The sequence below is a fragment of the Echinops telfairi genome, unplaced genomic scaffold (assembly GCF_000313985.2).
Source record: "Echinops telfairi isolate 266 unplaced genomic scaffold, ASM31398v2 ScPeMD7_7469;HRSCAF=8507_1, whole genome shotgun sequence".
Lineage (NCBI taxonomy): Eukaryota > Metazoa > Chordata > Mammalia > Afrosoricida > Tenrecidae > Echinops > Echinops telfairi.
The window spans coordinates 94,049,581-94,062,695 of NW_022111373.1; the positions used below are offsets into that span (position 1 = coordinate 94,049,581).

Here is a 13,115-nt window from a genome sequence, read left to right on the forward strand (position 1 = left end):
ATCCACATGATTTTCCACCCATGGGCCTGTGATCTTCATGCATTTGGCGTCATTGCATGTGTTGCGTAAGTCTCAAGTGGAATTCATGGGTGAATATCAGACGTATGGGTTATTATTGAACTCATGGACTTGCTCTGGACTGAGCTGGGATGCTTTATTGGTGCACAATTGCTTCTTGATATAAAGCTCTCTCTTATACACATTTAAGTGTCTATAAATTTGTTTCTCCAGTCAATCCTGACTAACACAATTTGCTTCCATTACAATCACATGAGTTGAGGCTCTACTCTATTTATTTTTATGTGCATCATGAAACTAGGATATATCTATAAACCCTAACCCAAACTGACTGCCATTGAGTCCATTCTAATTCATAGTGACCCTATAGGACAGGGTAGAACTGCCCCTGTGGGTTTCTAAGATTGTAACTATATAGGAGTAGAAATCCTTCTCTTTCTCCCATGAACTGGTTGGTAGTGTTAAACTGCTGACCTTGAAGTTAGCAGCCCCATCCATAACCTACAATGCTACCAGGGCTTTAGCATATAGAGGGCATTCTATAAGTATTTATTGATGATATCACTGGATAATCCCTTAATTAATCATATTAAGGGCTTCCTTGAATATTACTTCCCATATTTTTGATTCCTTGAATGTTACTTCCTTTGTATCCCAGTCAGTGACTATCACTGAGTTCAGTTCAAGATCATAATTCAACTTGTGAGGGTCTTCCTGGGGCATCCCCACTTGCTTTACATTCAGCAGAGTCCTGGGAATGACTGTGAAGGACATATTTGTTAGACCACATGTAGAAATAGCATTGTGGTCACAATTAGAACCCCAAAGTATCTCTAAGTTAGTAATGAATCTGCTGTTATAGGAAGGGTGTGGTAGCTAGCTGCTTCCTCGTGCCCTGAGCTCCAAAGCCAGGTAGAGCTTGAACCGCGTCTAGCTTGCTTCGTCATGAGCTGTGACATTAAACCAAGTCCAAGACACTCACATAGCTACATAACATGCCCAAATGGTCACCAGGCTCTAGACCACAGGTACATTGTTGTTGTTGTTTTTGTTTTTAAATTCCAGAGCCAAGGGCTTTACGACTCTGGAATGTAGACTTAATGAGGTGTGACAAATAACCTATTGTAGAAGATCATACGTAGAATGAAGCCCTACACCTAAACCCACATGCCCCTGCTGGACACTCATAACCCCAAGAAATACATATTCATTCTGTGCTCCAGTTCAAGCTTCAGAGTTTATAGATGACGGAAGTGACAAAAAGTGACACTTTTTGTGGGACCCCAAAGAAAGCACATTGAAGGGAGATGAAAAAAATTCATCAGACTAAGGCTGATTAATTCAGGAATATAGTCTCTTAGATATTTATTGTGTTTTCCATAAAAGAAAACTAGACAAACCCAAAGAACAAAAACCACATTCCATACAGAATTCACATGTGAACAGAATACCCAATAGAACACATACAGTCTTTACACAATTTCAATAAGCATTAAAACTTCACAATGTGAATAAATGTCATAGCTTTAAACCCAGACAAGAGCTCCCGTGGACACATGAAGAGTCACGATATTGGCTATGCAGCAGTTGTTTTTTTTTTTTCACTAAACAACACGATCACTATGTCAAAGCATTAAGCTGTTACTCAATATATTTTTCTTAAGAAGAGTTTCACAGTACATTCACCGAGAAGTAGTCCAAAGTGCCTGGTGATGAGAGGGCCTTCATCTGCGTACTTCCTGGGGTCTCTCAGGGACCGAGTACAGACAAGCCTCTGGGCACGTATTTATCTGGGTGACGTGGGATTAGCCAATGTGTCAGAGCTTGACACATGGACAAAAATTTCAAAATCAGCTACTCTAATGTGGCTTTCAAGCCATTTGTGTTTTGTGGCCCATTCTGGGCTTCCAGGACCGAGAAATACGACAATGTGACATCTTGTGTTCCTCATGGAGACAAACGCGGAGAGTGTGAAATGAGAGCCATCTGGGGATTGCCCAAGGCCAGTATGCCTGTGTGGGAAAAATCATGACCCACAGTCACTAGATGGCCCCTCTTTCATTTACATGGAACATGCTGGGACCTTCCCATTTATTTGTCTACCGATGTCGTCCTAGGGTCACGCCTACACATTTCAATGGAGCTGCGACTCGTCCAGTCTTCTCTGGGCTCAGTATCAAGACATAATCCAGCATGTATCTTAGGTCCTGATGTTCTGTCTTATGCCTCATTCAGTCTGTATGAGCACGAGTCACAGCCCTTCTATGTTCTATTCTGAGCAGTTGTTCAGTAACGACGGGTCCACTAACTAAACATTGAACTCTAACCATAAATCATCATTCTAATGTTCACTACCTTCTTCCATTTGTCTTCTAAAAATTTGGCACAGAAAGTTCTCCCTAATCTCCTTGTTCTACCTGCCTTCCCATGGCTTCTTCAGTGGGGTTTGAAAGATGAGTACAAAATTCAGGCTCTAATATATAAAACTGGGCCTGGTGTTGCCCATGGTAGTCTGGAGTCCGTTGGAATGATTGGCACATCTTCACATATCAATTTCCGGCCAAGTACCACAAAGAACACGGAAGGACTCAAAGGACCAGAGAGGTCCTTGGCCTTACAAAGCCGACTGCCCTGCAGCACTGTGAGGGAGCCAATCATAACTCGGTCTTTCTTCCTAAGGACATTGCGGCATACTCTGGATGAAGTGAGCAGGCAAGGCGCAGCCTGAAAACAATAGCCTCGCTTTAAAACTTGAAATGGCAAAACAGAGCTTGAGGTCATTAAATCTACTTTAAGCATCATATACTTGGAACGTTCGGTAATCCAGAAGCCAGGGCTAATGTCTTGTTTTGCTGTCCAGTGATGCTGCAGGCCACCGCTCTGAGACTAGCCCAGGGGATGTGAGGATGAAGGTATGAGCCGTTGATGACGTTCCCACGGGGCTTAAGGACTCTGCTGTTCGTTTGTTTCTCCTCTACCATCTGTGTGGACAATTGAAGTGAGCGAGGGACTGTGACACGAGCTACAGCCTAAAAGACACGGAGACTTTAGGATGCCCAGGGTTGACAGATTCAAATTGCAAAATACAAGATCAAGTAACAATAGAACACCCACACAAAATACAAGAGCAGCCGAGCATATAACCAGCCCGAGAAGAACAACAAAAGTGACGTTTTCTTATGTGCATATTTTCCTTAAGTATCTAGATTAAATAAAAGGTACACACTTATAAGTGACTTAAGGAGACTTCTGAGACAAATAAGGACATGCCTTTATCAAATTAAACTAACAGCCATTAAAGTCCATCGTTCTAAAAGGTAAAACTGACGATTATTCAGACACTGAATGTTTGGTCTCCTAGAGGTAAAAACAGGTCAGTACTTTGAAGTGGCATAAAGGGGTCCCACATGACACCAATAAGGTATTTACTGCATCCATTGCACCACTAGACAAATACAGCTACTAGAAGTCATTTGAAGAAGTTACACAGCCATCAAAGCGCCTCACACAGTCATGACAATTCACTCTTTCACACTAGTTTATATACACTGATAAGTCATTAAATATTGCACTTATTGGCCCATGAACCCTCAATTATGAGGTGTTGAAAAATAGAAAACAAATCTATTTTTATAACATATTTCATGCAACATTTAAGACATTTCAGCTTCACAAACACGATTACACAGTTGTACAGTGAGACAGTCCAACGGCATCACATCACGTTTGACATCGACACTCTATTAACAGGAATTACAGGACAGAGTTTTCATTCCACACGCATCTTAGGGATGAGGAGACCACATGTGGCAAAGCATCACGTGGATAGAGCAAGCAGTGCTCAGACTTGACTTTCACTGAAGTATGAAACTACCAGATAGATGTAGGTCATGTTCACGTCCCTGAAAGGCCAGCTGTCCCTGTGGCTCGTGTACCATGAGTGTCTTTGAGAACAGTATTTATGAACCCAAGCAATCCCTAGCCCAAAGCAAGATGAATACAGGAAAGACTCCTGTTACGAGATAAAGGCACGGCCAACTCTCAGTTGTGCACGATGAAGGAGAGGCGAGCCCAGGTGAATGAAACGCACAGGGAATCTCAAACTCTCCTTTAGCAAGTAATGGTGAGTTAAAACGCCACTGTAGCAACAGCTACCGGTAGGAGGCAAATGGTGAGATTTGTCTCTTTTCCTGTTGTTCTGTGAAGATGGTATGTTAAGAAACAGGATTAAAAATCAAAATCAAACCAGGAAGCAGAAAAGAGAACTGCAAATAGAACATTGAATTTGTCCACTACTTAGATGGTCTGATTTTCATATTTGAGCCCTGGCTGAGGTGAGATCAAATTCATTTCTGTTGTCTAGGATGTTTGCAAAATATATTTTCTCTCTGCTGAATGGGAATCCAATATGTGAGCAGGCCTGCAGACTCATCGGTCAAATTAGTGTCAAGAACCTAGTTCATGGACCTTTTTAAGTAAGGTATGTGTTATCACTGGACCATAACACAGCTTCTCTTTCCCAGCACTGAGAAAGCACCATCTGTGGGACTTTCCCTTCATTAAAATAGGGAAGTGTGTATGTGTGTGTGTGTGTGTGTGTGTGTGTGTGTGTGAGAGAGAGAGAGAGAGAACATGGCAGCACTATGTGTATAGCCCAAGAATAAGTATTTTATCTTATTACTATTTACAATATTATTATTATAAGGGGACATATTATTTGACTAGAGTGCCAAACATTTTTGTAAAGGTTTCTTAAAAAAAATCAAACAAACAAAACCAAAAATAAAATCACGTTTCTTTAGGAGTGCCAGTTACAAGCCATATTCAGTCCTATTTGAACCCCATTAGGGATACTGTATTTCTAGAACTCTGGACCCTTTAGGAACAATAAGGGCAAGTCCCCCTTTTCTGGTCATAATTGATATCGTTTAGCTAATTTGTGTCAGTTCCTTCCAGATTACAAAGCAGGGCTATGTCTTTAACAGACATTGGTAAAAATAAAAAATCACCTAAGCTATAAAGAACTCAAAAATGCCATCATCTTAAATCATAGCCTGCCCAGCCCATCAGGAAGACTTCACCCCTGTACTGGCAAACATCCCACGCCAGGGGTCGGATGCCCAGCTAGGCAGAGCTAAGCAGGGCTGTAGAAACTGCACCTTCTAGGCTAACAGTTCAAAGGACGCAAGGATTGTAGTTTCTCGCAAGCACCCTGCCTTTGCACATGGAGTGAGTTTACGTGCTACGCAACTCCGTGCTCCGGTCACAGGCCATGTAACCTGTCGGGTGAAAGAACTCTTTAGAGAGAAAGACAAACCAGCTCCCAAGAAGGCAAGACCAAGATGCCCCACGGAGCATTCCAAAATTGCTGGTGAAAATACTCAACGCACACAGGCAAACTTTGTGGTCTGGAAGGATTTTCCTCTTGACCTTATAAGATAATATTTCTATAACAGTTTTTCACATGCAGCTGCTACCTAAGCTTAGGATAGCTTGGTAGAGTTTTGGTACAACTTTAGCAGAGCCCCACAAATGCCAGCTATCTGATGGCATTGGGTGCGCGCGCACACACATATCATGCACTAAGATAAATGCTGGATCAAGCTTTTCACACAAAACCACCATTGCAAAAGACTACCCACCAACATGAATGCTGCTTCATGGGAGTTCAACTAACAGGTAACGGATTCTACTTTTTAAAAAGAAGACAAATATTGTGTAACACAAGCCTAGTCTCCGCATAAATGTGGTTCATTTTGGAAGCTTAAATTGGCCCCTAATCAATAACCAATATGCTAAATCCAAAGATGATCATTAATCTGGGTTAAGCATTCAATTGGTGAAATACTCTTTTCATGATTGTGTGTCTTGTATAATTGGGGTTTTAGCTTTGTAGAAACTATTTTTCACTTTTATCCTGTCTGAGGTAAAGGAAGGCATCCTTTTAGCTCCCTTTCCAAGTGAAAACCTTAACACCGATTTACAGGCTACTAACATCAAGTGAGCCAAAGAACCTTCTGCTTCTCTCAGTCTGCACAAGTTCCTGGGAGACAGTAGAAGCCCTTCAGTGGTGTTAGCAACAAAGAATGAATTCATTGTCCTGAAGCAGTTCCTCCTGGGAGCCTGTAGGCATGATGCTAACGTTTTGAAATGGCCATTGTAAGACACTTCCTGCATCCCCCTCCAGCTCTTCACATCCCCCCCAGAGAGACCTGCTGATGGATCCACTCTGAGGATGGGTATTTGGGTGAGATGCTTTCCAACCCAGGGTTTCCATAGCGCGAGGAAAGGAATGTTCCAACACCTGAGCTCCTGGAGGCACCTGCTCAAAGCAAATCAAGGTCTGTCCCTAACTGTTGATTGGCGGGTGGTGGTGAGATGCGCAGGAGCACAGGAACTGGACTTCAAACACGAATCTCGTTGCATTAAAGACCACAAGGGGGAGGTGGCTAGTGTTTTGGAAAATAATACAACTTTTGCTTTTTAAGATGTCTTTTCTTTTAAAATGCAAAGTCAGGCCGGCCTTTGGTAGAAATGATGGTCATTTAGCGTGTTGGAGGAGCTGGAGGGGATGTTTGTGTGTGTTGTGTATGTGGGCTGGCCAAACGGTTGGACAACCTTGGGACTTCAGTGCTCTGATCGAGAATTACTTCTAGATGGATGGCCAAAGAAGCTCATTTCATTGGCCCTGGGCTTGCTCCTCAATTGCCCAGTGTGACCGTAAGTCCAGGATTTCTTGAGGAGATGGGGAGTAGAGAGTATTGTCTCTCTCTGGGCTCTGCAGAAGGAACACAGGTGTTCCTCCACGGGTCCTGTGACAGTCCTCCATGACAATGGCCCATTCGGAGGCGCTTTAGAACAGTCAAAGTGGAAGGCTCCACTTCCAGAGGAGGCCAGGCCTTACAACATATTTGACTAGTCACTGGCCACAGCTCGCTGTCTGTGGCTGCAGCATGCTTTGCAGCCCGGCATGAAATAAACTCTGGCATGTTGAACACTGGGGCTACTGTTGCCAACAAATTGCCCTTCTCCTCTCCTCTCCTCTTCCATTAATTTCTGTGATTTGGAAGCTGGCAGGATCATTAAAAACAACAAAACCATTTTTTCTTTCCTGTGTTCACCACACTAAGGCTTTCCTAGCAGGGTCTTTTGGTGGAAACGTGTTACCAATTGACTGGAATCTTAAACTACAAAGCTGAGTCATAGCATAGACATGGTGAAGAAATCACAAGTGCTCTGTTCTATAATTCTCATCTTCCAATTTAGTAGGAGCTCCTGGTGGTGCACTGGTTAACCCAGTCTGTGTTTGGAGGGTTGGTGGTTTGAGTCTACCCATCGGCCCATGGAAAGCAAGGCTTGGTGATTTACTCCTGACCATCAGCAATGGTTTACTCCTGACCATCTGGGTTGCCGTGGTTCAACCTGCAGCCAGTCATGGGGACGGCACATGGCTGGGCAGCGTCCTATCCCATTCTACAGAGGGCTTCTCTGAGCTGCAGGCATCCCAAGGGCAGGTCAACAGTTACTTGATTGGACCTTGTTCCCTGACTCGATGGCATTTATTTTACAGAGATTTTTAGATACACGTAGACTTCTTGGTCAATACCATTCATTGCCCGATACATTTCACCCAGTATTTTCCTGGGAAACGTCTGTGCTTTTGCAGGGACAGAGATGATCACAGAAGAAAAAAAGCAAAGTCCATTTAATGGAACTGTCCCTCCACACCCGCCAAGCAGCAGCTGTTGCCTCTTGTCATCCCAGCTGTCACTAATGTTGGAGCCGATGCAGAAGCCAGATAGTCCTCCAGGGCTCGGCACAGCTGGTGCGGTTTATTGTTTGCTTTCTATGCACTTACGGTCCTCAGGAAATTTGGAACCAAATATCTGGGTTTTCTGACAGCTTCCCTCTCTGGTTCAAATGGCTTATGGCCTTCTGACTTTTTCTGTAACCCCTCAGCTCAAAAAGGTATTCTCAGAGTAACCTAAGCATGTCGAGAGGCTCACACAATGGAAATACCCACTAGAATTATGAACACTTACATGGAAAAAGTCAGATAATTGTCTTTTCCTCAACCTGGGACTCCCAGAGGAAAGTGTTTAAATAATCTAGTGAGGTAATAGAATTTAGTTGTGTTTTCAGTGAAAGGCAAACCCGTAACCTATAGGGCAGCCCTGGATGCTGCAACAAAGTGTCTACTTTGACAGTAGGTGATGGTTCCAAGAACATGGAATGGGGCTGTGTGTGTGTGTGTGTGTGTGTGTGTGTGTGTGTGTGTCCAACAAGTCAGCCAGCTAACCAACCACCCAACCAACCAACCGATCAACTAGGCAACCGATCAACTTTGACACAGCATGACCCCAGGGGTGGCAGAAGAGAAGTGTGCTCCATAGGGCTTTCCCTGGCTGGTTTGGGGAAATTCTATCTCCAGGAATTTCTTCAGAGGCTTCTCATCTCCGAGTAAATGGAGTGTCCCACTTTTATGTGAGCGGCTGATCGTATTAATTGTTTGCAGCACCCAGAGCCTCTCCAGCCTATTCAGTGCCTCCAGCATTTCAGTGTTGAGTCAGTGGAAATAGCTGTTATGAGGCTGAGCAACTGCGTATTTAAACATGTAAAGTAAGATTGGTTTAAGTCTAGTTCCAGTCATGTTCATCTTAATACTTTAGGAAACTTCCAAGGGTCTTACAAACAATATTTCCATTTCCTTATAGTGAACGGCCTCCTCAGACACTCATAACAGCAAACAAGAGGCACATTTCCTCAACAGCAAACTGAGCAGCCCCATGACAATGCCCTTATTATGACTCATATTTCCCCCGGATTCCAGTTGAGAGTAAAGCAAGTGAAGTCTCCTGAGAGCTTCTCCTCAACTTGAATGTGTGTGCGTGTGTGCACCTGCCTGGGTGTATATGTGCACACACACACACACACAATTCCTTGGCCATCAACTTGACAAGGGAAAAGCATCATTTGAATCCGTGGCACAAAACTCAGCTATGGTGTCATGATCTCATCTGAGGTCACCACAGTGGCTTCACTGAGAAGAAAGTTGGAAAGGAAAAAAATTTAAAAAGCCTACAAGACAAATAATAACTAGTCACATGCAAATACCAGATGTTTACAAATGGCTAGTCCTTACAGATTTAAGATCACATGGTTGCCATTTAGGGACACTGGAAACCTCCCAAGAATCGAACGCATTGAGAGCCATCAACATCAAAGACTTCCCTCACATAATTATTAGGCAGCATAAATGAAAGCTAATCGACCATTTAGAAATGCTATCGGTTGGCAACGGAACCCCTGTGCGCGCGGCATCATTAACAGCCGCAGTTGGGCTGCGGTGGAGGAGGGCTCTCCTTGAGTCTCGTGTTCTGCTTCGCGGCAGTGATGGCGGGGTCGGTCTCCAAACTCTCCGACATCTTGTCGCAGATGATATCGACCAGGCGCTCAAACGTCTGCTTGACGTTGATGTTATCCTTGGCACTTGTTTCAAAGAACTCAAAACCTGGAAGAGACACACAAAGACGCAGCTTGGTGAGGACGTGCTTCAGAAGTGAGCGGGAGAACCAGGCGGCTTTCTGTGCCCACAAAGAAGGTACCGTCTGGGACACCCACAAGGACAGCTCCACCCGGTCCTGCAGGGCCACGAGACCTTGGAATGCACTCGATGGCAATGCCAGCTGAAGGGAAATGGGATTTGTGGCTGTTGATGATGATGCCGCCATCATGGTGGGACAGCTGGGGGTGGTGGGTCTGGTGTGGCAAAGAAATGAGAAGAGGCCATCCAGTGCAGCTTGGCCAAATGCTAGCACCCCGCTGCCACCAACGGCACATGATAGCGCTGTCGGGTAGAACAGGCGATGCTCAAATGTTATTGTTTCTCCACAGAGCCGTTTCTGTGAGCAGCCTGGCTGAACGGGTTAAAAATTCATCTGCAGTATTAAGGCTCCTCAACCCTGGGTCTCTTTTTATCTCTGCCCTTCCCACCCATCTCCTCAAGCAGCCTCCTTCCTAAGACGGGTGTTATCTGCCATTTTCTTCTTTCCCCATTCCCAGATTCTACCAAAATAAGTATCATTTTCACTTTTTCTGACCAACTTGAGGCCTAGAAGTCTTCATGTGTGTACAAAGGGGCTTCCAAGAGTGAGAAATGGAATGAAAAGATCATGGGCATTTTCCCCATGAGGCTTTTGGACCCCACCCCTGTGTATTTACTGCCAAAGGCCACACTGGTGTTCCAGCCCTATTTCCATGCATGCCTGCTCTGCCCGGGGAATGTTTGATGTTGAGCTTTCGGTAACGTTCCAGTGTCTAATAAGGAAAACCAAAGAAGAATTGGTGCATTTGAATGGTGGTATGGTGGTGCTGGAGGAGAATATCCAAGTACATGGAGGAGACTATTGAAAGTAGCACAGTCTGCCCGGAGGACAAACAGATATGGCGGGGAAGAACTACAGCCAGAGCGCTCCTTAGAGGCAAGGATGGCGAGACTTGTCTTACACACTAGGACAGCATGCTGGGCAAAGGAGAAGGGCAGCGAAAAAGAGGAAGGCCCCCAAGGAGGTGGACTGACAGAGTGGCTGCGACCATGGGCTCAGGCACAGGGACCATGGTGAGGAGGGCGCAGGACCGAGAAGTGTCTTATCCTGTTGTGTGGAAGGCCACTATGGGGGCCTCCCTCCAACTCCAACCACCACCGCAGCAGCCACAGCAGCAGCTGATACTACTACTACAATACTACTACTACTACCCCGTTTCCCCGAAAGTAAGACATCCCTGAAAATAAGACCTACTTACAGTTTTACCTCTCACTGAAATATAAGGCATCCCCCCGAAAATAAGACCTCCCCGAAAATAAGGGTTTGGATTGTGATGATGATGTTCCAGAGGATGATGACATTGAAAAAATGAGTAAATGTACCATAGATTGTTGTACATGGAAATAATGGTAGTAACAAGACATTCTTGATACTGTAGGATTCACAGTTTTCTGGTCATGCTGGTTTGTGATGACAACTACTACCATACTGTATACAGGTAATAAATTTCTTTTTTTGTTGTTCAACAATAAATGTGTACCATATTCTTCTTCATGGGTAAATAAGACAGCCCCTGGTTTGTGATGACAACTACTACCATACTGTATACAGGTAATAAATTTCTTTTTTTGCTGTTCAACAATAAATGTGTACCATATTCTTCTTCATGGGTAAATAAGACAGCCCCTGAAAATAAGACCTAGCGCATCTTTGGGAGCAAAAATTAATATGACACTGTCTTATTTTGGGGGAAACAGGGTACTAAGCCCCGGTGGCATTTTAGGTATGCTTTGAATTGCTAACTACAAGGTCAGCTGTTTGAACCCACCAGCTGCTTCTGGGGCGAACCTGAGGCTGTTTGTCCCTGCAAAGGTTTAGTCTCAGAGACCCACAGGGGCAATTTTCCCCTGGTATAGGGTTTCAGTGAGTCGGACTGGCACGGGTAGAACAGGAGAGGAGCCCAGGTTGGTGTAAACGGTGACGTGTTAGGCAGGAAACCCCGTGAAGTCCGTTTACTCCCCCCACACAGGATCTCCAGAGTCAGAATCCACTGGCTGGGAACTGATTTAAGATGAGACACAAGGTGGCGCAAAAGAGTCGAGGATTTCCCTGAGGTTCCCTGGCTGCTTTCTCCATTTGGCTATTTTGAGTAGTGTGAGCCTCATAGCCCTTTGGGACTTCATTTACCACTGAACCTATCTAGGACTGCTGACTCCAACCACCCACCCTCCCAGCTTCTGTTATCAGTCAGCAGCACTGCTTTGCACACACTTTGGGAAGCGACACTTGATACATTTCAAATGAGCTGCCAGGATGGCAAGAAGGTACCACCTGCAGCGCCGCGTTCACACTGCTGCTGCCGCATCCCCCCGCCCCTGGACAGAAGCCGCTGCCGCCTGGTACACAATCTTATCCCTCTATTGTTTGCATTCACATTCCACTGGCTGAGCTTGTCAGCCAGTTGCTATGACAACCTCCCCATTAGACAAGCCAGAGATTGCGCTGGTCCATTCAGGGGCTGTTGATTTAGGATGTGTTGGGCAGAACACAGAAACGCTTTCCTAATCCATTCGAGTTTCACAGTCTATAAATCCCGCTGGTTGCATCTGGTCCTATCTCAGAGGAGCCACATGGACTCAGTGCGATTAAATCATGTGAGTCCATCCCAGGCTCGTGAAGCCCAAAGAGAAAGAACGGACTGATACTTTACATCCTTACTTTCATAAGTGGTATTGAAGGTTAGATTACAAGAAAGCAAACCCTAGAAGGTAAATTTTTAAGTTTCATTATCAGACTGTCTGGTGGGATGTTTGCTCCTGAGCTTCAATTTCATCAAGCACAGTGTATTCCATTGTTAGAGTCCAAGTGCATTCTTACAGGATCTGGGTGGAAGATGCATCAGGAGAACCAGGTTCTCTAAAATACTAGCCAATGTTTCCAATCAGCTTTGGCACGTTCCCTTTCATTTGTCTCCCCGCACAGTGCTGATATCGCCCTCTTACTTTCTGCACATCTTTTCTAGAGATTACATCGTTTGGTGTTAATAGAACTGTCCTTTCTAATGTTGGCATAGCTCACAGGCCAGACCGTTCAGTCCCTGCCAACGTGGTCTAGGTTTTCAGGATGGCGCATGTAGAGCTATAGCGCCCCGCTGGCATGGTGGACGACTCCCCGGGCTGCTCAAGTTGGAATGGACCAGCTTTCTGCCCTTGTGAAGGTGACAGCCTGGAGTACCAGAGAGTCAATGCTGCCCTATCTCGAAGGGTTTCTTTGGGTCGAATTGACTCAATGGCACGGATGTAAGCCAGATCCTTCATGCCAAGATGTCAGACCTCCTCGCATCCCTGTGGGGAATTTATCAGTATTAATGGGAAAAGGGTTTTGGATGATTTATTTTTAGCACAAGACACACCAAAAGACCCACTGAAGAATCATACTGAATGAGACTTCTTTCAGAAAACAACACAGGACAAACCACCAACCAACCTCAGAATCTGGCACAAAGGCTTCATGCATAGGTTCAATTTTTCAAAAAAATAACTCTTCTGCTCA

General features: G+C 44.8%; 1 protein-coding gene across 3 annotated transcripts in view; it reads right to left on the reverse strand.

Moving 5' to 3' along the window:
* Window positions 1-1,354: 1,354 nt before the first annotated feature.
* RAB3C (RAB3C, member RAS oncogene family) overlaps window positions 1,355-13,115 on the reverse strand; it is a 355,923-nt gene continuing 344,162 nt past the window's right edge. For all 3 annotated transcript variants that reach the window (XM_045285172.1, XM_004703596.2, XM_045285173.1), the window contains exon 5: window positions 1,355-9,529. In XM_045285172.1, coding sequence (XP_045141107.1) covers window positions 9,342-9,529 — 188 coding nt within the window. In that variant the 3' untranslated portion in view covers window positions 1,355-9,341. The remainder of the gene's footprint in view (window positions 9,530-13,115) is intronic.